General features: G+C 38.9%; 3 protein-coding genes across 9 annotated transcripts in view; 2 read left to right on the top strand and 1 right to left on the bottom strand.

Annotated features, from left to right (window-relative positions):
* LOC136252554 (serine/threonine-protein kinase ATR-like) overlaps positions 1-26,726 on the bottom strand; it is a 151,722-nt gene that overhangs the window by 5,757 nt on the left and 119,239 nt on the right. The window lies entirely within an intron of this gene.
* Positions 6,457-26,726, top strand: part of LOC136252779 (uncharacterized) — a 151,293-nt gene continuing 131,023 nt past the window's right edge. The window contains exons 1-9 of one of the 3 annotated variants that reach the window (XR_010699797.1): positions 6,530-6,681; positions 7,958-8,008; positions 8,607-8,693; positions 9,649-9,718; positions 9,774-9,855; positions 9,939-10,026; positions 13,099-13,180; positions 13,236-13,380; positions 14,417-14,471. The gene's annotated coding sequence lies outside the window, so the exon portion shown is untranslated. Of the gene's footprint in view, positions 6,682-7,957; positions 8,009-8,606; positions 8,694-9,648; positions 9,719-9,773; positions 9,856-9,938; positions 10,027-13,098; positions 13,181-13,235; positions 13,381-14,416; positions 14,472-26,726 lie in introns of all 3 variants that reach the window. The other 2 variants (XM_066045390.1, XR_010699798.1) reach the window with 2 other exon arrangements.
* The window catches only part of LOC136252533 (uncharacterized), a 64,444-nt gene continuing 63,580 nt past the window's right edge, over positions 25,863-26,726 (top strand). The window contains exon 1 of one of the 3 annotated variants that reach the window (XM_066045005.1): positions 25,863-26,147. In XM_066045005.1, the coding sequence (XP_065901077.1) occupies positions 26,103-26,147 (45 nt within the window). In that variant the 5' untranslated portion in view covers positions 25,863-26,102. The remainder of the gene's footprint in view (positions 26,148-26,726) is intronic. The other 2 variants (XM_066045016.1, XM_066044996.1) reach the window with 2 other exon arrangements.

Genomic DNA, 26,726 nt, shown 5'->3' with positions numbered 1-26,726 from the left:
TTCAATGTAATTTAACCATTCAATAAACAATTCATGATGTGTTTAGTGTTTTTCATCACAAGAATTGAGTTGACAATAATCGTGATAATCATGATATTTGTTCATGACAATAATCGTATAACAAAATATCAATATCGCCCATCACTAATACAGTAGCACATTTGATAAGTATGGGGCAGGCATGGGCAGGCCAATTAGGTGCAGTCTGTATGTTTGTCCCATGTGTTCTATTAGAGGAAGACCCTCCTTTTTGTAACTCCAATTCTTTGCGATGTGATGAAGTGTGTACCTGTGTACTTGCTCAAACATTCAGTTGTTTGAGTATAGCTACAGCTTAATGTTGACCACGTTATTGCAGTGCTTGCATGATAGGATAGCACCACATAATTCTGCTGTTTAGTTAACTCCATGTTCACATCACTTTAATTATTAGGCTTGAATGGTGGTGAAATAAGGTTCATGATATCACCATGCATGCTACTTAGTTTAGGACATGATCTTTAATGCTTCATTCCCAATGCAGTGGTTCATGCTATTGTGGTTAATGTGGAATGTGAAATGGTCCTACACGTAGGGCAGGTACCTGCTAGTTTAGATTTCTTGTACTAAATACAATAGAACCTCACTGATACATAAGGACACCTTAACTTGATTAGTTGTTTAAATGGTAAAAATCTGAAGAGTATAGGGTCAGTAGGTTGGCATATAAATAACATACTAACAGAAAACAGGATAAGAAGACTATAAAAATAATAGAACACAAGTAAGGAGCATGGTGTCAACATTGCGGCTACTAATTTACAGCTGTAGTGTGTTGCTGAGTTAAGTTTTGAGAGTGGTTAAATGTATTGGAAGAATATGAGACTTGTTCTCAGCATTTCTAGTGTCACGTATTTCAGCTTCATTTTCACTTATGAGAATTATTATAACTTGTCAATCTATTTAAAAGGTGGGTGGCCATTGAAACAACTAATCAAGTTGACATGACCTAATACATACTATACAGCAAACATATTCAGTGACTCATAACATGAAGAACATTGACAGGTTCAATACAAAACTAAACCACTGCTTACCGCCATAAATTTCTGTACAGCACCAACTCCAGCTGAAGGTACAGTATCAAATAATTGTGTCTTCCAGGGTCTGAGGCTGCTATCAATAATGTTCAACACACAAGAATCATTTGATGACTCAACTTTAATAAGGTACTGACAAATAAACATGATTTCTCTAGAAATGTACCAGATAACCGCCATATATGGAAGTTGGGTTTATATGTCACCTAACCAATACTAAGATCAATGATCGCTCTGAGCATGACAGATGTGCAAAAAAATTTAACTGCAATACACTTTGTCATTCATTCCTCTCCACACAAGTGTACTTACATACCCGCTTGCTTGCTTGCTCGCTCACAGACACACACACACACACACACACACACACACACACACACACACGCACACACACACACACACAGTACTGACAGACACACATACACATACGGCTCACCTAGTCACTCCTTGCACCCATCTACACAACAAGCTTACAGTAGGATACGATAAGTAGTAAATAAGGTCTTGATGCTAGTAGCACCTCTTAAGCAACTCAACACCTTCAGGAACCTGAGTGTGGATAGTAGGGAATGGTATACATATTTACAACACAATAAATGTCTGGAAATAATTGTTGTATTTACATGAACTACTTCATTCAAGAACTACTTCATCTAGAAACAACTGTATACTATAGAAACATACAAAAAATAAGAAGACTTTGATTCCAATAGGTTTCATATTTTACAGAAGCGTAAGGAAAAATAGGAATTTTAAGTTTGATTAGGGATCATAGAAAAAAGTAGGGAAACAAGGGAGGTCGTCAACACCTGCAGATATACTAGTGAACACTTAATCCCTAATTCAATCTATAAAACTTAAAATTCCTAATTTTAACACTTTTTTGTTTACTTTTTGTAACATTATTATGGCTAATGAACCCACGTATAGAGCATCAAAAGAAATGAGGTGCAATGTTTTCATGTGAACGTGCGCCCCTGCTATCAAATACTGCTTTGAAAGTGCAGCGTCCATTATTACACTTCGCTTTCAGCTATGTTTAGCCCATTACACAGCATTGCAAACGAAGAACAGTGTTAGAATCACCTCTGCAATCAATCTAGTCACCACGGAAAATATGAATGATTCCTGTTTACAAATGTACAGTACTTATAGGGAAGCCATGCATTGTGCTACTGCGAATCGACACCTTTAGCTGTCAGCAAAAAGAAATGGGACACAAAGGAGGACACTGGTAAGTCCATTGTGCTTGCATTGTACGTACTGCGGTATGCCAAAAGGCACTTCTCAGGACAAAGTGACATCAAACAGTGAAAAAATCAAGCCTGTAACCTTAGCCGTTATCGAGTTACACTTGCCTGAAGGCAGGCAGGCAGGCAGGCAGGCAGGCAGGCAGGCAGGCAGGCAGGCAGGCAGGCAGGCAGGCAGGCAGGCAGGCAGGCAGGCAGGCAGGCAGGCAGGCAGGCAGGCAGGCAGGCAGGCAGGCAGGCAGGCAGGCAGGCAGGCAGGCAGGCAGGCAGGCAGGCAGGCAGGCAGGCAGGCAGGCAGGCAGGCAGGGAGGCAGGCAGGCATGCAAGCTGGCTGGCTGCTGGCAGGTGTTTAGTCAGTAGAAAATTCCATTTAATAATTTTTTTTTTTAATTTTGTAACAATTTATTGGAAGCCTTTAGGATCGTACTGAAGGCACTTTTGGACTTTGTTATCCAATACTGCCAAGGTGCCAAGATGGTATCGTGAAGCTGGTTTTTGGGTGATTTTGTTTGGCCAGAAAAACTTAATCTCCATGATCCCTAATATCAGGAGCTTATGAGCCACCAAAGGTGGTGAAGGAGCATGAAACTCAGTTCCATCACAATCCAAATGTGACTGGATTTTGGAAAAACGATCCAAATCGCACATTAGAAGTTTCGAGATAAACGGTTTTAAAGAATTGAAGCCAGCATAACTCTCCAAGGATAGCAAGCACGCGTACGAAATTTACACAAAAGATGCATCAATCTGTTACCTTTCAAGCCACTTCCAGTACTTGTAGCTGCTTGTACAGTTTCCCGCCAAATAAGATAGAAAATCTGAGCAGTTGGACGAGCGAAGTAGTATCACGAGTGCTCACAAAGGGGTGGAGGCTGGGGGGTGGCGGGGAGGGCAAAAGATAGGCCTCAAAATGGAGGCAGACCACAATTGGAGTCCAGACACGAGATTACAGGCCATTTTAACGAAGGCGCAAATTGGGCGTGGGCGGGCAATTCATTACATTCTTTTCGCCGTTTATAACTATCACTTGCAAACTAATGCATATACATACAATGTCAAAGAACGTATATATTTAAACAGTTGTATGATACTTATAGACTGTTTTTTCACTGTCAACCACTTCTTGCACGTGGGCGGCCCACCACCCCTCCCCTCCGCACCCTCCCACCCACCCACCCCCTATATGATATACGTGCTATACAGCTGAGCATATAAAAGTTGCTAAAATTAACAGGTTTTTGTAGAATCAGTTTTATTTTTAAAATTCTAATTGAACAAACAGTACATTTTCATACTGTAGCTGAATGACATTAAAATACATTGAATTGTCTGATATGATGATGATACAGGCGAATGATTGTTAGATGGAAAGCCTAGAATGCAAAATTGGTGAGGTCAATTCTATCAACTACTTATGTCACATGACCACATACACCTTTGGTAGTACCAATGGTTAGCCCCTTACCACATTTCAAGTAAAAAAAATAAAGTGAAACCTATGATACAGGCGAATGATTGTTAGATGGAAAGCCTAGAATGCAATATTGGTGGGGTTAATTCTATCAACTGCTTATCTCACATGACCACATACACCTTTGGTAGTACCAATGGTTAGCCCCTTACCACATTTCAACTTAAAAAAAAAAAAGTGAAACCATATCCAACAATTAAGCGACTTTTAATAAAAAAATTTTTATTGGCAAGATACACGCGTCTACACTGGAAGCAGGTTTTCAAGGCTCTGTTATGGAGCGTCAGATAACTTTTAATCCCCTTCCAGGTTCTAGCAGGAATGGCCAGCATGACATCTACTTTCACGTAAAATGTAACAGCTTAATACGGCCTTCTTCATGGTACAAAGTAGGGGATTTAACATTACACATAGAACCATTGGCAATGAAAATATTTGCTCACCCCAACAATCCAGGCGCGAACTTTTTAACGATTCCAGGTTATCCCAGGCTAGATCTATCCTTTCTTGAATACTTCAACTAGCTATACCGTTCGTGACGAACGTTTTACACGGTACAAATAATTTTATAAAAATCACCATCTCAATCCAATAGTCGCATACCCTGGCTGAGCACTGATTATTAATGACGCGCGCGCTATATTGCGTGGGCGAGTTGCAATGGAGAAGTATTCCGTTCTTGAATGTTTAATTCATCAACTTTTCAATGGTCAGTAGTCCTTGTACATCATGCTAATAACTTTTTTTGATCACGTGATACATCTTTGTATTTTGTACATGTAATCAAATAAATATTTTGAAAAATGGTCATTATAAAAATTTCAAGTTATTTGTTTGCAGTTCTCCAACGTATAAACCTGTGGAAAAAAACAGTCACATTTAAATTGGTGAATTTAAAAAAATCTTTATCACGCACACACTACACACACTCACACGCACACGCACACGCACACGCACACACACACACACACACACAACACACACGCACACACAACACACACACATCACACACACACAACTCACCTAGCCACCCTATAGGTTACAGCTTTGCTGGATACTTCAGTGACGTAGTAGAGGTCTTGATGTATGGTTCTGGTACAGCTAGTAGATCCTCTGAGGTTACATCTTGTTGATCAGATGATTCCAACATCTTGAGTACTAACCCATTATCTTCTTATTCTGTTGTAGTACAGTGTAGGATATGCTTTGACATACTTTACAGGAACAGTACTGCCTCTTATTTTCCTACCTGTAGCAATACATTCATGTTACCACTAAAGTCCTCCATTACATTGTGACACTCAACTTCAAATAATGATGTAATGGACCCTCGGTTATCCAAACCCCAACATGTCTCGGGTAATGATAAGTGTTCAGACAAGTGAACTGTTCAAATAACTGAAGTCCATACAGTTACAGGTGTACAGAACTCTTTTGAAATACTCTAATAGAACAGTCACTTCTGATTTCGAATAAATGAGGGTATGGAAAAATGAGGGTCGGTAACTGAGGGTCTACTGTATTATACAAAATGGTATACAGTTCAAAGTACAACATTCATATTAATTGAACAATCACTAAACTGTTGAGATTTAACTTTATATTAGGCCAGTAAAACTTGACAAATTTATGCTAAGTACTACTATATATTCACAGTTACCTCATAAACTGGTAAACACAGTTCAAAAATAACATACAGTAAGTAACTGACCTAATACTGTGCAAGAGTGACAGACAATTTACTTGACCAGTCCAGAGTTATATGATACAACAGGATGGGTCAGAGGTCACCACAACTTGTACTATCAACGGCTCGTAATATACATACCGAGGAGAGTATCCTACACTCATACAGCTACAGTATATCTCCTGTAAAAGAACAAGTTATGAAGTAAAGACAAAGTGTTGTGGTTCGTGATGTACAAGCAGCCATAATAATACAACAATCATTAGGAACTGTGATGTTTGTGAATGACCTAACAAAAATGTCTACATAGTTGTCTAAACTCATGAAGGCACGCTTGTAGTTTAGTGAGAAACACTGAAAGCTTTGGTTAACTCAGTTGCTATAGTAACATTGTTAGACATGCATCGATATTATAATGACATCATCGATTTTTCAAAGAGAAATGGGCAAACTCTGAAGTTCTGTTATCACTTTATGATATGCCCCTCTACAGGTTGTCCATATTATGAACTCTTGGTAGTATTAATTGTTTACCAGCTGCTTGTTAGCTTCCTCCCTTACCCAATGTAATGACAAGTAATAACAGTTTGGTCATGTGAGACTAATACATGTACCTATCAATATCACACCTCACCTGTCCCAGGTCAGTGGGGATGTTAGTCCACAAGTAGGATAGTACAGTCATACATACTGCTGGTGATTCCCGGAGGGGTTGACCAGGGCATGACTGGAAATTTTCATATACTGTAGCTTTCGCAAATCCACACATTTGTCTGACCTGGGGTAGGTGGGGCGTGACATTACTAAGTAACCTTTTGGCAACATGTGGTCTTCCTTTGTCACACCATAGATAATACACGTATTATCTATGGTCACACACCTAGACGGTCTAGTCACGTGCTAAATCATAGATTAGGTTGTTATTGGGTATATTACCTATGGCCAAAACTCGAGCTAAAACGAATAGACCAGAACTTGTGGTATAAAATAACGATCAACACACGATACAATAACACTAAAACAACTCACTTCACCTTGAAGACTAATTTACTGAGTTTGATCTGTGTGTGCACTTGCGCACTATTTAGGGAAATTCCATCTAATGCATCTCGCCTTGGTGAGCAAGACAGCACTCGAGGCAGCAAGAAGAAGGTGGACGTGTTGGATAGAATACTGCAGTTGTGCGAGGAAATCGTAAGCGTGCGTGTAATATGGTGTAATGAGCACTATGTTGTTGTCTAGTCTGGCGCCCAGACGAGGTCTGGACACGAGACTAGTTGCTGGAACATTGTTGTTTCCAGGTTTAGAGTTAATGTACTGACACTCGTTGTGTATCTATTAATGTCACGCGCCCACCAATGGCGGATCCAGTAGCCGTTTCCCAGAGCTCTCAACTCTCACGCAGTGAAGCAAAATCTCACTCTCTCACTCACAGCACCTCTAAACTCACGCATTAGTATCTCTGACTCACAGTAATGTTAATCTCGAGCCAAAGCAGCCGTTTCTTAGCATCACTTGATCACTCGTAAGGGTGCGGTTGTGACCTTTTTTTTTTTTTTTTTGGTCTTCAACTGGTTTTCAAAAAATTTGCAAAACAATTTGCAGAATTTTTGATCAAAATTGCATATGAGAATGTCTCAGGTTCCAAATTTTCCCATGTCCTAGACCCCCTAGAGGCAATATATCCCTCACATTTAGGAATGTGATCCACATACTGCAGGTGAGTCTCCTGTGCTCTACATAATCTCACTCATTTTCACTTATGTTCTCACTCAAAGTGATTTCCACCAGTTGAGAGCTCTGGTTTCCTTATAGAAAAGCTATATCACTTTGATATGCCAGTAAAACCAAAATCAGTTTATTGCTCAAGAATTACTGATATAACTGAAGTATGCTGAACACCTGCTAGGGATGTGGGTCTGGTTTGATCTAGTTACCAGTGTAAACAGTTGCGACCTGGCAGTTTTAATTGATCTCATCCAGAGCAATCTTATAGCATAAACAGGTTGTTGTACATATGTAGTAAGTAAACTTTGTTGATGTGTTGTATAGCACTAAAGTTTCAAGTACATATGGTAGATGTATTAAAGACATACTGTATGTAGGAAGTTATATAAGTCATCACACTTGGAAAGGTTATACAACTGGTTTTGTCAGACTGGGCCACTTCAATACTATCATTCATTTTAATTTTTCTCAAAAATGCTATTTCCTGGTTTAAAACAACTCCTTTGCTCAGTTTCTACTTCAAATGTGTGTTATCAACACTTGCTTGCATCAGTATATTCATATACAAGCCGCTGCTCTTATCCGAAGGTGGCTCTTACGACAATAATTCTAGGTAGCGGAGTGGCTATTATAAAAGCCGCAGCTATTTTACAAGCCACAGCAATAAATTGGTCAAATAGTTACTTATAAAATAGTTTTAGTTGTGTTGTACATCATTAATCATGTTGTTGTTTACCCTCAGGTGGTAGATGACATGATGGAATATAATTGCACCTTGAGATGTTCCTTCACAGTAAGTACAACTGATGTGGGAATTTGTATGTATGTATACTGGAACCTGTTAATGTGGACACTTGAGGACACCTACATAATCCAGACACTTAGTTAAGGTCTCAAAGTATCCCTTAGTACATAAACTGACCTGGAGAATCAGAACACTACAAGTTGGTCCCAAGGAGTAGTGGTGTACCAATACTGGTATTAGTAGTGGTGCTGATACCAGTGGTATTGGTAGTTGGTAATACAAAGTGTAGATACTACCAGTAGACACTTACCATGTTTATTGTATCGTCAGTGATCACTATATTCCAGTAGGGATGAGAATGGTAAATACAAATTAATCCTTTGTTACTCTGTTTCAAGTATTGCTGCACTTACTTTATATGTATTCCAATAAATTAGAGCATGGTAGTATACATGTAAGCTAAATAGATTTATTTACTTATACACTGTAAGCGTCTGGCTTCCAGGAGGATTTTAAAACTTGTCTGGCTTCAATGCTTAGTATCAGCATCAGCAGATGATTTCACTACAAGTAGAAGTAGAGGTGTACATACCTACATACAGGTTCCACACTTATAATGCTCGTATACATTACACTGTTCATGTAGCTACTACAATATGGTGGTCAACTTCAACAGGTTATTGTTGTCCAATGGAGTGATGGTTAAGATCAGATGGTGTTGAACTGGATATTTGTAAGTGTTTAATATGCGTTGTACTTAATGAGGAGTTTACCTACACGACTCCTCTAACCTCTGTCCTGGTGCTCCTAGGGTTTGGGACAATATTAACTTAAATTTGTCCTAGTTTGTGTATTTCTCTCTCAGTACACAAAGGGCAGATTATGTTTACTAGTGCTAAAAGCTATCACCACTAAATGCGTGTGGGATGTGAACTCTGTGGCATCCTGTTTTGACAGATAGACATTACCATATTTGGCAGTATAGGACATGTTGATGTAGTGTATGTGATGTCATCAGGTACAACATGTGTAGTGTTACAGGCAATAAATTAACTGACATGTTTTATCTTGCCCTTTGTTTACAATGCCACAACAATGTTACCAGAAGTGTGTGTGTGTGTGTGCACGCGGGCGTGCATGTTTGTGTGGGATTTGTTAGTTGTGTTAGGTCTTTGGTGATGTTTGGTCATTTTGAAGACTACATATGTGGTTCCCCTTGTTGACCCTAGGGCAATATCTGTGTATTGCAAATATCACTGTTGGAATCATGTGGAGTAGTCTGGATTCCAGTAGTGTTAATCCTGGTACTTGTGACCCAAAGAAAGCTACATCTTTTGTGCTGCTTGAGCTGTATGTTAGCACAAGGTGTGGAATATTATTTTGTAGATAATGAACTTGTTAGTTGAGCTTTTGGGATGTTAGGTCCTTGATGGAGTATGTATGTGTGCGTGTGTGTGTGTTTGTGTGTGTGTGTGTTTGTGTGCGTGTGTGTTGTATGTGTTTGTGTGTGCGAGTGCGCGAGTGAGTGTGTGTTTGTGTGTGCGTGCGAGTGTGTGTGTGTGCGAGTGTGTGTCATGGCCTCATTAATAAGACCACCTCATTATAGTGACCATTTCAAGTAAGTCATAGACATAACTGAGGACCTCACTAATAAGACCAACTGTGAATATATTGTGTACTGTTTGTAGCTTCCTTCAGTACTTTGGTGTTCTAAATTTGAAAGTACCACAGTTCTACCTTCAGATTCTTATGTAACAGGTTAATAATCATGTTGTTGTTACCCTGAGTTGATAGATTATTTGACACCCTGCAGCTGAGCCCATTAATACATCAAGGTTCATGTCACAGGGAGGGTATTCCCCCACAGTTGTACAAATGATATGGACAAACTACAAGTGAGTGTAGTACGTGTTTGTATTGTGTGTTGTTTACTGATGTATCTCTATGTTGATAGAATACAATTATATGTCTTTTATAGGTTATACTACAATATGGTGTTCACCTTCAACATTGTTGTCCAATGAAGTGATAGTTAAGATCAGATGATGTTGTCTGATACTGAACTGGTTAGTGTATTTGTAATTGTGTAGTAAATATTGTACTGGATAATATTAGTGAGGAGTTTACCTTAGTGTACGAGAAAAGGAGGTTGAGATATTACGTTGATTGGTTATTTTTGTTTGAAATTTTACATGAGCCTTAATAGTCACAATACAAAAACTAGTTAACAACAGGACTTAATGGAGCTGATCAGATATTTAGACTGTACTTCATAAGTTAGTATAGACATTAAGGTGTTGTACTTGGTTTGTAAATGCCTTTAGATTTCAAGGTATAACCCTATTTGATGTGTATTTTCTGGTACTAACCAGGTGTGGATATTCTAAGCAATGATGTCACACTCTGTTACATTATCCACACATTAGAAACTGAACTTTATTTCTAAATGTGCTCAGTCACTTCCAACCTTGAGCTCATGTGATCTCCCACTCCCCATCCCAGTTTACCCAGAGGAGACTGAACACGATACAAGCGCTTCTGAAATTTATTTCTATTAATTGCATATTTCTAATATGTGACGAGGAGTAAGTGATAGAAGAAATGAATATCTACACCACGTTACCTTGTACTTCTTAAGATGAATAGCAAATTCTTATTGCAAGGCGGGTGTGTGAGTTTCTAATTCTCTTTTCGATTCTCTGTAAGGCCAAACTAGCGGCATCCACTCTTCTTTTTCAATACCCTGAGAGGCTTTGTTAGCATGCACATTGCTTTCTTCGACAATTATTGTGTTTAAATACACGTACATAAGGCGTCCCTATAGTATTACACATGGATTCCACCCAGCAAACGCTTACACACGTGATCCTTGTAGATTTCAAGAGCGATTTACGTGCCTGGAGTAGTGGGGTTGACTGGCTGAATAGACTAAACTTGAAGTGCACTCTTGAATGGTATTTGGGAAAACTTTCGTGAACGCTTGGTTAAACTTTCAATACAAAATGTATGCGCTCACATGTGCGTGTCCAACCTCCTCTGCAGTTTACCCATATAATTATGAACACAATTACACCACAATAACATTAATATTTTAACAAATGCTTATATTCCATCCAATCATTTCATTCCAGTAGAATGTTCCAGTAATTTTAACTGTCCTTTAGACTATACAGTTTCTGTTGGGTGTAACTAGTCACTGGACAGAACTACTGGACAGGAATACTGGACTGGTATCATACAGTACAATAGTTCTGTATAGTATGGACGATGAAGGTGTGAGCATGCATGGTCCATGAAGAAAAATCTACCCAAAATAATTTTCAGAAATCCTTCACGGCCTTTTCACAGTATTGATCAGGTATAAACAGTCCAAATGTGTATTCAGAATGACCCGAAACATTTCCGACGAGGTACTACGAAATTTAAAAAAAAATTATTTTAGCGAATTTTCTACTGCCTGCCTCACTGATGCGTTCAGTCAACTGTAGCGGAAAACTGGCTACAGCTACAACCTTGCTTCTTTGGTGGAAACGCTTCGAATTTTGTGGAGAAAAAACCTTTCACAATATTAAATACCTACGATGTGTGCATGCGCTCTGTCTTACTGTTTTATCTTTGATCCTTCTTTATCATGGCCATCTCTCATGGGTACGGCTTCCATCAAAGCACGCACACCACAGTGCCCGAAATAAATGTGTAGCATAATTGTAGGAAGCACGTGATTTTAATGTTTGGATACACCTCGGGATATGCTGCTGCCTGTTCAACGTCGCCACTACATGCGTAGGGATTAGAGTGTTTGCTTTGGCTCGAAGGTAGTTGCTTTTCTGGGTTTAAAAACTGGTTGTATATGGCGCCTCTCTACAAACTCTATAGGTAGCTTTCCCAGAGCTCTTTTCAGGCATACTACAACTGAAAAACACCGTAGTAGGCCTCATAGGCTCGCGTATCTCGTCATCTAGAAAGTGGGTGTGACCCATACTTACGCAAACTAAAAGTAAGAGCAGCCCTGAGGCTTTGTTGAGAGAATTAGTGGAAAATAACACTGTAGACACACTATAAAACAGTTGAAAGGATACTTCTGTGGGTAATCGTGTGTTCTTTAAAGTGGTTTGTTAAAAATCCACATCCTTAGGAACGTTTAACTGTGCATGTATTTTGAGAATTGCAGTGAGGGGGTGGGGGGGGGGGGAAGGGGATTACTAAATAAGGTTATTCAATAAAATTTGCAAAAAAAAAAGTACACAAACAAGTGCAAGAAAAAATTAGGAATTTTCCATATGAGTAGGGACTGCAGCAATAAAAAGCACAGAAACAAGCCGCTGAGACAAAACGCAATTGCATTTCAATCCCTACTTTAGCCTGCTATGATGTGTGGCTAAAGTAGGGATTAAAATGCAATCATTCAGTTGTGTTTTGTCTCAGCGACTTGTTTCAGTGCTTTTTATTGCTGCAGTCTCTGCTCATATGGAAAATTCCTAATGTTTTCTTGCACTTGTATTTTTAGTTTTTACACAGAGTCTTGCCACATAGTTAAGGGCCTTCAGGGAACCTTCAGCCACTACTAAATGATGAATATAGTACAATGCAATAAGCAAAAACTATCTTCTATTGATTTCATAACTATTTATTATGCTCTGTCCCACTTATAAGTCTTAATACTCCTTGCCGTAACCAAGAGCACATTGAATCCTATGGATGAGGGAGCATGTAACTCCGTAAACAGCAAAAGTCAAACATGGCTGCCATGTATTATAATAAGTAACTTTAAAATGGATATTATGTGGAGGCGCATCCTCGAGTTTTGTCACGTTTCTGCTGCAATGAAGCAAATGAAGTTCAATGGTACGACAGAGGGATAGTAGCACAGTCTGAGCAGGACATTCTTTATACAGTTACTAGCCATGCAAAATTACTCCGCTTGACTATTCCAAACTTTACCTTCAACTCGACCATCTTCCTATTATAGCAGTTGTGCTACCTTCACACAAGATGATGGAGTAGCAGCTCATTCAGTGTATCCCTGTTGCACGTAATAATGATGTAACCAATTATATACATAGTAACACTGGACGCCATGTTTGAGTTTCGACTGTAGTATTGATAGTGTATGGAGTTACATGCTCCCTCGTCCACAGGATTCAATGAGCTCCTGCCGTTATGCTGCTGCAGGGAATGTGATAGCAATATTTAACCTACAATGAAATATTGGAGATAGCAGTAAGTTTGTACAATACAGTTCTAGTAAATTTGGTCACATATACTGGTGACATAGGCTAGCTTGCACATGTAAGAACTATTATGATGGCAGGGAAAAACCCACAGTTGTGTAATAATCAGAAGGAAGTTAGGTAAGATAGATTGTCCTAGGACAGAAGACTTGTGTCTGCATCACTGTATTTTACTCATGGATATCATTGGTAAGTTTAGTTTTGGATAACCATTGCTATCACATTCCATACAGCACAATAGTAAGGAGTGTATAAGTGCTATAGAACATAGTAATAAGTAGTGAAATTGTTAGAAGATAGTTTCACTTATTCCACTGCTCAGCTCAGTAGGCTGAAGGTCTACTGAAAGCCCTTAGCTAGTGACACTCAATAAATCCAACCTTAGCATGTGTAACAACAAAACAAAAAATGTCAGTCTAGTAGTCCAGTCCATTGGTTAGTTACACCTGTTTCTGTAATTCTGTAGCTAGCTATAGGAGATTATGCCCTACCAAACTCAATTACACTACCTGTATGAGTCATAGAACAAACAAACTATAGAACAAATGTCGTAAATCATTTGTGCTGTCTGAGTTGAGGTCTGAGTGATACTGTTTTCATTCCATATCCTAGTAAGTAAATAGCTAGTGGCTGTATTGAAGGGGAAAATATAATGTGAGCAGTACAACAGCATGGCTAAAAATACTGTAGGAAATTCATGAATAAACACTAAAGCAAAATTTCGAAAGTTTTGTCATGTTGAATTATACAGTAGAAACTTTGTGTTATAGACACACTACATGTCAAACATGACTACTACTGACTAGTGATAATACACACTATTGTATTACTGTTACAAACCTGTTACTATGGCTACCAGTTTGTTCTATGTCTATTCGGTGAACTCATACTGGTAGTCTGGTCACTGAAAATTGAAGTGGTTTGGGTACTCAAGATAATGTCCAAGCAAGATGACCAGGAAGTACAATATAACACATAAATCATGACTTATACTTGTGTGTGCAAATAATTAATACAACACTAAGAAGTGTCTCATGGACAATACAATACTTGACTTTACCTCATGTATAGCCTCTCAACATGTCCCCTTGTGATGTGTGTATATTCCATACACATGTGTGGTGGTGCTGTAACTATAACTTGGTATTCTAAATTTGAATCTCATCTTTTAGTTATTTAGTTGTGTTGTACATTACCTTATTAATCATGTTGTTGTTACCCTCAGGTGATAGATGATGTAATAATCTGAGGTTGTGTGTAGTTGATATGGGAAACTACAAGTGAGTGTAGTGTATATTTGTTTGTACTAGAACCTGTTAATATGGACACTAGAGGACACTTTTATAATCAGGACACTATTGGTTGTTCTCCAAGGTGTCCATACTACACTGAAACCTGTTAATGGCTTGCTATGATAATTATTAAATCTGGTATCCTTACCTGAATTAAGGTTACTCAGAATGAAGTGAGGGAGGGAGTCCAAAAGTTTAATAGAACGTTCCTTTTGGGATTTGTTTGACCATTTTTTTGGCTTGGTGTTCACTAAATGTTTGGGCAGCTGACAAGACACCAGGGCTGAGGTGACCATGAACTGACTATAGCTAGTAGTTGGTCAGGCTTCTTAAAGTGGGACCACTACAGTGTGTATTTCAAACATTTGGAATACATGTACGTACTTTAAAGATTTGTAATAAAATAATAGACACAGTAAATACTCACTATACTGATGATAGTTAAGGTATCAAAGTATCTCTTAGTACATAAACTGACTTGGAAAATCAGAACACCTTGATAATCAGGACACCTTGATAATCAGGACACCTTTACAATCAGGACACCTTTATAATCAGGACACCTTGATAATCAGGACACCTTGATAGTCAGGACACCTTGATAATCAGGACACCTTGATAATCAGGACACCTTGACAATCAAGACACCTTGATAATCAGGACACCTTGATAATCAGAACACCTTGATAATCAGGACACTATGTGTATATGTTAAAGCATAGCCGCGAGTGCTATATGAAAAATAAAGTATGAGGTGCGCGGCCAAGATGCTAATAAAGTATGAGGCGAAGCCGAGTGCTTTTTTAGCATCGAGGCCAAGAGCTGAGTACTTTATTTTTCCTATAGCACAAGCAAGGCTATGCTTTAAATGATTTATGGAACTTTCTAGTCATGTAGCTTCACCATACACTAGGACTCGTAATTAACATGCGTTGCACGAATTATTAGCAGCCTGAACAACACACAAACTAGTTTAACAAAGTAACTCACGTGTATTTCACCATAGTTTGGCATGGTAGACGTTCATCCCGTCTTTTGGCAGGTTTTGCTCGCAACCCACAATCAATTCTATTGTGAGTCACATAGTGAAATATTTCCGTGATATCTCTAGGACTAGTCCGTTTACATTAACAAACGTAACAGCAATGTTACCTTCTCCCACCCATCATCAAAGCATTTAGGAATGTTTATAAAAGCAATCCAATGGTGGAACTCGTATTGGCTGGGGTGATTGATCACTCAGCACGGCGAGGCTACCAGCCTTTACCGGCTTGGGTGATTAGTCGTACTGGCATGAGCCCCGCAGGCTATTAGCCTGCATTGGAGCATGTGGGCAAGTGTGCTTTATTGCACCACAAAGAGTGCTTTATTCATTCAATAAAGCACTCGCAATAAAGCACTCGCAATAAAAGCACTGTTTGTGGTCAATGAAGCACTGTTAGCTGGCTGATAGTGTACTTTATAAAATTTAAAGTAAGCTTTTTTTCCTTAGATCTCGCCCACGCAAAGTTCTATAATGGTATATATGTCCCATAGTGACCATATTACAGTACATATACATACAGGTTCCACTGTTACTGTACACTTATACTACTTGTATACATTATTCTATTCATGTAGACACTGTGCATCTGTAAATGTTCCATGGATAGTGAGGTTGTACAACAAGCAAGGAGAATGTGTGTAATATACAGTACATACAAGATGCAAAAGACTATAACTTAAACTGATTTGGAAAATCAGGACACCTTGATAATCAGGACACCTTGATAATCAGGACACCTTGATAATCAGGACACCTTGATAGTCAGGACACCTTGATAGTCAGGACACCTTGATAATCAGGACACCTTGATAATCAGGACACTATTGGTATACATGTCCCATAGTGACCATATTACAGTACATATACATACAGGTTCTACTGTTACAGTACACTTATACTACTTGTATACATTATTCTATTCATGTAGGTACTGTGTCAACCTCAACAGGTTACTGTGTCTGTTGTCCAATGTAACAACAGAGATGTGGTTGGGTGACAAGTGTTGTCTGATCCTGAACTGGTTAGTACATTTGTAAGTGTGTAGTGTACATTGCACTGGATAGTAGTAGTGAGGAGTTTACCTGCTTGACTCCGCAAACCTGTGTCCTGGAGCAGAGGAGGTTCATCATAGCTCTATGACATATTGCTACATGTGATAGGAAAGTGAAGCAAAGTGTTTGGTGGTTGGTAGTAGTGTTCTGGGAGCTGTATAGTTTAGGGCTGGTACGAATATTGAAGTTTACCTTCAAATAGTCGCTAATAAAATGTTCGAACATTTGAAGCTTTGGTGTTAGCTTTCAAGTTATAGGTTTTCTTGTACAGTATTTATGCACATCCTTTTAAGTTTTATCTTTCTAAACCTGTTTAATAAGTTTGTAAGTATTTGGAAAATGCATAGCAGCAGTACTGAATGACGTGATCGATCGATTGCAAATGGGCATGTCCGCTAACAATGTTTATTTGTAATTCTTTCATAGACTATGGGTGCATTATGAAGCTTGAAAGGATGCTTTTATGATTCGAAGTTTACTTAACCTTCGAATTCACGAAGAATTCGAAGCTTCGTCCCAACCCTAGTATAGTTTATCGATATTAATTTGTGCATTATTAATACATTATATTTATACTAGTGCTACAGTGTAAGTGGTTTTGATATTTGGTACGATATTGTTACTTGATATTGTGGTATTGTCGATATGGATTAGTTAAATATCATTTTAGACCTTTACTACTACATCAGATACAAAAGTACTTCTTTTTACAGAAGACACAATTGTGTTAGGCTTATAATAATTATTATATACCAGTCCATATCCTTTCATATGTACACTTTTTCATACAAGTAGTTAAGCTTTAAGACTGTTATTTAAACTCCATAGTATTGCGGTGTTACGTATGGTATCTAAAAACAGATACCGCGGTTTAACTAAAGACTTGGTATAGTGTGCAGCACTATTCTATACTGAGGTGTCAGGTTTGAGATCACATGAGTAATTTGATGATGCAATACCAACGTTCACTGATATGACTCCACTATCTTGTGTATTTGTTATTTATTGTCTATACACAAAATCATTATGTTTACATAACACTAAAAGCTACTACCACTGAATATGTGTGGCATATAAACTGACAGGTTAACGCAGCCCTTTGATCACAACACCACAACAACAGCATAGAACTCTGTGTGTGTGTGTACATGCATGTGTGTGTGTGTGTATTATGATATATCAAAGATGTAGTACTGTGCCTACTCTACGGTTTACATGAGCATGTATTTCCTTATAGGACAGCAATTGTCTATTTGAACTGTGACTTTATCTCTTGAAGCGGCTGCTTCTGTGGGAATGCAGCAAATTCACCTCACAATATTTTGGTGTCTCCACTTACACCCTTTTACACCAGCTTATTACAGCTCCTACTTTATCTCCAATTGTCCACCGTCATCTCGTACTGTGACTACACAGCATAACAAGCCATCGTACACCATATACAACATCTCACCCCCTTTACATATCAACTGCCCATGCATGACCATTTGTGAACAGCGATAATCCATGCTGTGCTCAGAAGTGTCCAGTAGTAGACCTCAGGCAATTATGTCACAGCAAGCACAAATTGTTAGCAGTGGCAGTGAAGGTTTCAGCCATCCCCAGCAACTTCTACTGTCCAGTACATTATCCAGGAATCCTACTGCTAACAAAGCTAGTTGCTTGTCTCCTATTGGTTCTTTGGTCAGAAAGAACTTGTTCATTTCTACTAACATTGATGTCAGCCTAATGCTCCCAAGGCTACACTGGATAGTATCATGGGGTACAGTAAGAAGGAACAAGTTGATATGCTGGGGATATATCTGTCAAGATTTTCTTGCAAGAGAGTTTGTCAAAGTGATAGTGAAGAGGATGGAGCCTGGAGTGAGGATAGTCCTGCTGAGAGGATGCATAGGTTAGTCTAGAATTGTTTTGGGATTGTGTGTGTGTGTGTGTGTGTGTGCGTGCGTGTGTAAATCTGTGCTCATGAGCTATGCTAAGTGTGTGAAAATTGAATGCTGTATGAACAATGTTTGTAAGCATTAGGTAACTTTATGCCAGGATATGTTGTTAACACTTTCCCTGATGGCTATCAAGGGAAGGGTGCATCCCTTTCAAAAGTGAACTATGCTTTGTCTCATCGAATTTTGTAAGAAACATGACAGATAAACTAGTCACTCCTGTGCATTGTTTGTGTTGTAAAGAATGAGTATGCTATGTAGTGCTTTGAGTTATGTATGTTTCCTTAACAATGAGATAAAAGTAGCAGTTAATGAAACATACATGTATACTGACTTTGGCCTGTAGACAACAGTACTTGATGACTCACCCATGATGGTAATGGCCTCCAGTTCAACTGCAGTAGTGTAAGTCTCATAGTCAACACTGCTGTCTGTTCTATTAGGGTGACTGCTTTATTAGGGTATATTGATTTCATGACACCACAGGATATTTACTGTAGTGAAGTCAACTGGTACAAGTGCAGCTATCCGCTAATCCTGTTACAGTATCGTAACCTCTTTAAATAAGGAAACAGCTGCAACTAAGATATATAGCAACTGTTATTATTATATGAGAAAAATGTATGAGAGGGCTATGCTATACTCCCTACAGAGTGGACATTCATTGGAACACTAAATCATACATTATTATGGCATAGAATGGGGGCTATTAGCCTGCATTTTAGGAGACAGCACTTTATTGTAAAGATCCCTACTATTTGTATGCTACTGTATTTAAAGGACAGTACATTGGTATCAAAGCCTTTCACTTCATTCATCACTCCAGTGAAACCATTATAATAATAACCGTACTTATATATGCAGTGTTATGGCAAGTTCACAAAGCCTCAGCCGTGTTATAGTTGCTAAGTGAGATATTGTGTAATACGTTTTCCAACTGCATGATGACATGGCAGATGATCAGTTTGATAATTGTATTATTCACCTGGTTGTGGTACATGTTCCTGTGAAAATTAATGCTACCACCTATGGTCCACATACACAGATGTAGCATTAATTTTATACAGCTGTGTCTCACTATCTTTTCACAGCACTAAGAGTACAAGATTGAAGCTCCTTTATTTGTTCTACATAATGCTGTTAAGCCATCATAACTTGAATGGCTTACAATGCCGATACACTGTCCCTTTAATGATATGTAATGTGTAGTACATTCTGTGTACTTATTGTGTACTTCACTACCAGCTGTAGGAAGGAGTATCCTGGAGACAAGAACAGATGGTGTCCTAACTGCTGAACCAAGAGAGGAGGATGTCATTTCTTCAAAGCTGAAGTGTAACTAATCACTTTCTATCCTACAATGGATATAATCCCCTACCCCCTATTAATATAACACATGAAGTACTATAGTTTATTACCAAGAGTTAATAATATGGTAATAGTCTGTGTAGATACTGAACTAGTGTATATGTGACCTGAAGTGTTTTTATTTTGTTGATGTCATATAAGCTCATGTGATGTCACATGACAGCAGAGTACACACCTTCTTATCTGTGTCCCCTTGTGTGATGACCACTTTTACTGCTGTACATTGTTTGTGCACCTCTCCCTCCTCAAGTACAGTGTGGCCTTGTGGTAAACAAAGTGTGACTTGCATAACGTAACCACCCACTTAAAAAGTCCACAAATTTTGACCCAAACTCAATGTCCGTTTGCCATACACTACACCATAGTGAGGCCAGCCAAGTTAACAGATTATACTCACTGGCTTCTTCACTCACTAACTTGCTACTTCTAGTTGTTCCTTCAGTGACACATTCCCCTGTACAACAACAACAACAAAGACAACTTCACACCGCTACAAGTCTCAAGAAATGTTCCACCAACTAGTAACAGCTTTACTACTCTCCCCCTAATGACTATTTACACATTAGGGGTACTGGTAGCAGGATGCTCTGGGAGCAACAATGTTTTTGAGATTAGCAAGTTGTCCTGCAACATTGTAGAAAACCACTAAACACTATCTCTGTCTCACATGACTATCATCAGTCTAGCCCCACCCCCTTACACTGCAAGGTTAAGCTCGGCTATTTGGTGATACCCGTCTTGTTCCTTAGCTTGTCTTTCAGCTGTGTCATCAGATTCCTGCCTTGAAGCAGGTCTTTGCCTTCAGCTCCAGTGTCTCCTGAGTCATCTGCTCTATACCAGTGCATCCCTGTGACAATTTGAAACAATGAGCAATATTGACACACATTGTGTCATCAAATATGCCAACCATATAACAATTATTCAAATACGTGATTAGCAGCACCACTTCTAACATACAGTAATACAAGCATAGACATGCCCGGGACTATGATGCATGACCGATCTCCTTTAGTAAACATAAAGTTTCACCACAGCAGCACTATAGTATTGGATTACAATAGAATAATGGTATATGTTATAGCTCCCAACGGAACTGCTGCAATTGTTGGTTAGTTGGATTTCCTGAGACTACATGAGTAGCTATCTTCATTTGATATGCCAGTATGTCAGTCATTCAGTGTCCAGTTCAGGTGACCCCACCAAAAGCACAGCTAAGTTTGCATCATTTACTCAGGTGAATTGGCAGGGAAACACTCATTTTTTTGTGGGTCCACTTCTGAGTTAGAAAATTTTTACATTTTGTGAATTACACTATCATACCATATAGATATATTCAGTGTTCACTATTTCATGTTCTTATAGCCTTCATTTCCTCCACTCCTATTTCGGAGAAGGCGCTTATAATCTCTAATCGATAAGCGCCGTGACGGAGAAAAAGCGGTCTGGCCACGCGAGACTATGTTCAGCCCATGGCGAATCTGTTTCAGTCATCTCGTGTGTTGTGAGTTGGCAAAGGAAATCTTCACCTACTGTAGTAAGACTAGCTGCCTGTATAATTCGCTCCTTGACTTCGCTACATCACTTGTGAAGAAGAACCTCGAGGAACCCAGCTGGGTTGATTCGAGGGTTTTGTCCCCGAGATTCACCAACCCCCTGAGTAATGTGACTTTACGTAAAACAAACAAAAACGGTAAATTCACCAAACGAGAAAGTCAGAAGTGGGCCCAAAAAATATTGGCCCGGGTAGGGTCAACCGGATCACATTTCTCCGGGTCATCCGGGTCCGACCAGGTTTACAAATTATCCGGGTCTGACCCGAATTGGATCATGTGAGAAATGAAATTGTTCGTTTGACGACGTGGAAACTTATAAACGCTAGTCGCATAGCTCTTTCGTGAGCCACCCCCACGTATCGCGTTACAAACATACGTTCAGCCACGCCCATTCATTAGTAGGTGCAGTCTGTAACACGAAACTGTGTCCGTTGCTGTCTGCAAACTTAGTGGAGCCACGCCCACTAATGGATTATTGTACGAGTTGTATATAGTCTAGTCTTGCAACAGGTTAAGTACTTCTGTGAGCCACACCCACTTTCATATATAAGGAAATTGTTAGGTATGCACGAAGCCACACCCAATTGCTGTCTGTGAACACACAGTAGCTACGTGGAACCAGACTCACTGACTGATTTGAAATTGTAAACTTACTGGCTTAGTTATTACATAACTACTCATTTACTCAACACGAATTGAACGCTCAAAACATAGTCTCGCTTGCTCGAGACTACCCAAAACATAGCTCTTATCACACGCATCAGCTTTAATTAATCCGGGTCAGTGGGTCATCCAGGTCAGCAGTAGTGGCGCTGTTCTGTAGTATCATGTACAAGGATCAAAGTGTATCGTTTCTTTATCAAAGGTGTACAACAAAAGTTATTGAATGGTGATTGGTTACAGGTGGACACAGAATCATTAAAATCCCTCTGTATATGCATAAATCAAGAAATTATATTACAATGTTGATCAAATCTAATTAGTATTGTAGAGATACCTTGTTTAGTATATACTCTGATATTCTAATGATATTATGTCCACCTGTAACCAATTAAAACTTATCATTCAATAACTTTTGTTATACACCTTCGATAAAGAAGCGATACACATCAGGATGATCCTTGTACATGATACTACAGAACTGTGTACATAGGAAATGCAAAACTTTAATGGAAAGCTTGAAAATATTGTTTTCAGTCATTTTGTTTACTGCTAGGCTGAGAAAACAATTTGTTTCATGTGGCATTTTAATGGGCTATCATGTCACAACTGCAGGATTTATACTGGTCCAGTACTAGATCCAGCTTTTAAACTTGATTGTTATCGATGTAAACAAACAGTTTTGTTGTCAAGGTCCAAAAAGTAGGGTTCCAAAGTACTTTTTAAATGCCTCCCCTTCTAAAATTACTTACTACAAACCCCATAAGAAATTTGGTGCTTTTATCAAAAAGTGAACGGTTTTGTGGCTTAGGTGCTGGACTAATTAAGTATGTAGGATTATTAATATTAATCTCTGCCCGTGCTATCTACTGGTACAGCTACACTACATAATATGTTATGTGCCTATCAATGTATTGCCCCCCTCCCTCGGGCATATCTGGACTATCGTTGGGATGTGACACAGCCGAATGTCAAATGCTCCATAGTATATAGGGCAAACATATCGTGTCAAATCCCCACCGTTGGCCCCAGTTATAATGCAGGGATTTGACAAGGCAAAGAAAGTTACAACAAAAATACTTGGGTGCTTAATGAACGGCTGTCAAATGTCCCATATAGTGGAGCAACAGTTTTGATTATTTATTTGTTTATTTGTTGACTAGCAAAACCCTCAGGGGTAACACACTAATGTACAATTACGGTGATAATGATTAATTAAATAAGTATGACCTAAATGTCTCTATGTCAACCTCATGAAGGTCGGGATAGGGTAAGGAATTCCATTCAACACTCACGAAGATATATGTCTAGGAAGGTTGTACATATTACGTTTAAGGAACCCCAGTGTGCGATTGGTTTTGTGGCAGAGTGTTTCAATGTGAGGATGCCAGGATAGTTGTGTCAATTCCCCCAGTAAAACCCCACCTTTGCCAAGGGGGGGGGGGGGGGGGTGGTGGGGCAATACATTGAAAAGTACATTATTCAAGGTGGCTTGACACTATTAAATTTCAAGACCTATGCAAGCCATGGCCAGTGTGATTTAGTATTACTGGATCACCTGATGACATTGGTTGGCAGGGGAAGCTGACCACAATTGGGGGGGTGGAGTGGCACATAATCAACAATCTGGACAGAATTTCCATCACTTCTAATACCCAGCAGCAGAGCCTACAAACAGTTTGATTCTGCTTTTTGTTCATACCTAGCTAGCTATTGAGTACTGTATGCAAGCATACTATAGTTTATTACTGTAATGGTCTGTGTAGACACTGAACTAGTGTATATGTGACCTGAAGTGTTTATTTTTGTTATGAAAATGACTGGTGAATTCCTGTAACTGTGAGGACAATATTAGTAAGTATAGTAATTCCATTCCAATACACATGGTATGATGACATCACATGTACCTGTATTAATATGTCCTAATAAGGAAGGGCACTACCAGATATTGTAACATTTACCTGTAAAAGCAGGAAGCCACACAGTTTACATACCACAACATAATTACTATCTGATGTGGTAAGCAAAGTTGGGCAAGTTACTACAAACATTGTATCAATATTTGAAAGTATAGCCTAACTACAATGAGAATGTGTATCAACGTGTATATTTGGGACCTACTGTACTTGACATGATCACAATAATGACATGGTCTATGTCCATGACTTATTTTTGATGTTATTTTTGAATATAAATTGTGATTTCTTCTCAGGCAAAATACCATTACAGTTGTAGCCTCAGGCCATTATAATACTTGGGGTACTTAGAGATAATGAGTTTCTCTCTAGAATTCCTATGGATATAATTACATGAAAATAACAAGGAGAAATCATCCTGACCACCTGGTAGACTCCTGTAAGCGTTCGAGGATAAATCGGATGGTTGCAGGTTCGAGGCTACCTAGGTCCAGTCATGGATTTTTTCTCTTTTCTCCAACTTTTCAAACACACCTTAAGTAGCTAAAGTCTTTGAGCAGGCTGTAGGACCAGGTGTCCTACAGACCCTCTACAGACCTTGTAAAGCATTATTAAATAAATAAAAATAAATAAAATTGTGTTAAGAGTTGGGTTTACTGGTGTGGGCTATACTTTGTTGCTATAATGTTCTTATCTACATGCTGAAGATTTTTTATTGCAAGGATTTTCGGTGAGTTATTTAAAGTAGTTCTTTATACTCACTTATCTGTACACTTATTGAGGTATTCATATACCAGCCAACAGTGTTGGGAGTAACGCGCTACTTATGTAACGTGTTACGTAATATTATTACTTTTGTGGTAACAAAGTAATATAACGAAATACGCTATGAAAACAGGTAATATAACGCAAGATACTTTACTTACAAACGTAACGCGTTACCTAAGTAATATAATTACTGTAACGAGTCTAAAAGTAACGAAGTTACTAATCTCGTTAGTAATCCTCTGAGTAACGCCTAACCACAACGAAGTAACGAGGTCTACTGAATGAAGCTTATTCACTAGCTTCTTACTTATAACCAAGGTTTGCACATTGTCCAACAACGCAATCATGTCACGTGATAAGGTGGTAGTTTCACACGTGACAGCTTAAGGCTGTGGACACAAAGTAATGTAATATGTAATATTATTACAGTTACTTTATTTTATGGGTAATATGTAACTGTAACTAAATAGTTCTGTTGCAAGTAATATGTAATATGTAACTAGTTACTTTTACAAAGTAACTTGCCCAACACTGCCAGCCAACTTGAAATGTAGCATTTGTGTAGTGATCTGTGCCACCTGCTTAGCTAATAATAAATATTAAAAATAGAACAGATCTCATTGTGTATATCTAGCTATCTATCTGGAGTCTTGCAGACCTTCAACACTTGTGCTGTAAACTTTTAATAAAATAAGGTCCACTTGGTTCCATTTGGCATGGAGTAGCTACTTGAGAGAATAAAAAGTCACTCTCTAAGGTTCATGGATACATGTAAATACAAGGAGACAATCTGACCGCACGTTCAAGGGTTAATTGGATGGCTTTAGGTTCAAGGCTGTCCAGGTCCAGTCATACATTTTTCTCCTTTCTCCACCTTTTTAAACATTCTTACTGCAACAACTTTAAACAGACTTAGGACCATGGAGTCCCGCTGCAGACCTTCAGCACTTGTGCTGTAAAGTCTTAATAAATAATTTGTTACTACCCATCTTGAAAAGGGGTATGCATTACTGGACTAACTTGACCAACAGGTTAGTCAGCTTAATTGTCATGCTAATTGCTATAGTTCGGCTCCTCGTGGCAGCTGCAGGGCTCAGTCCTAAACTCAGCAACAGTTTTTGGTTCAGCTTTCTGAATGTAGTTACGTCTCAGACCTTAATAAAGACAGCAAAATGCAGACATCTCAAGATCACTGCATCTATGTAGTCCCTTTGGGGTTGTTAGCTAACAAAGAAAAAGCGTAAAATTTTCCTCTCGCTAAATTATTGCATGTGAATGAAAAGGAACCAGGAAGTGGGTGGAACATAGTGGGTGAAAATGTTGAAGATTCCTCCTTGTGGGACAGGAAGAAACCCTACAGAAGTTAGTATACAGTGTAGTTCTAATGTGAAGCATGACTCGTCTACTAGTAATACTGATGGCCGGTTGCCGTCACTACTGAAGGGTGCACACCCCGCCAAATGTTTAGAAATACCGATAGTCACACCATGCATGGTCATACCCTGTTAGTTATCCTTTTTCTATGTCATCAGCACTAATCATTTAATATCTCCAAAGTTGTTGATCAATCTGTGTGAAAATTTGCTACTTGGCTCTTTTCCCGCTCGATGCGACTCGTATAGTTGCTGGCCTGTGCGCTATTGACGCACATTGCTAAGTTTTGTAATTGTCACTGGCATGAAATAGCCTAGACAGCCCAGTATAGCTAATATAATAGTGGTATGTGAATGATGATTAACTTGACACACAAAGTAATCAATTAACCCGGTTGAAAAAATTTTGCCTAGAAAGTCCTCTGAAGGGGGTTGGTAAAAACAGTTGACCCTGGGACCCCGCAGAAATCCAACTCTTGGAATTTTATATACCTCACAGTATTCTATACTTGTACTAGGTACCTCTGCAAGTAGTCTTGCATGGCCGATCCACTCCCCCCCTTGCGGC

This window comes from Dysidea avara, chromosome 1 (assembly GCF_963678975.1).
Source record: "Dysidea avara chromosome 1, odDysAvar1.4, whole genome shotgun sequence".
NCBI classification, from domain to species: domain Eukaryota; kingdom Metazoa; phylum Porifera; class Demospongiae; order Dictyoceratida; family Dysideidae; genus Dysidea; species Dysidea avara.
The sequence above is the reverse complement of the archived record's forward strand: the minus strand, read 5'-3'. Positions and strand labels throughout refer to the sequence as shown.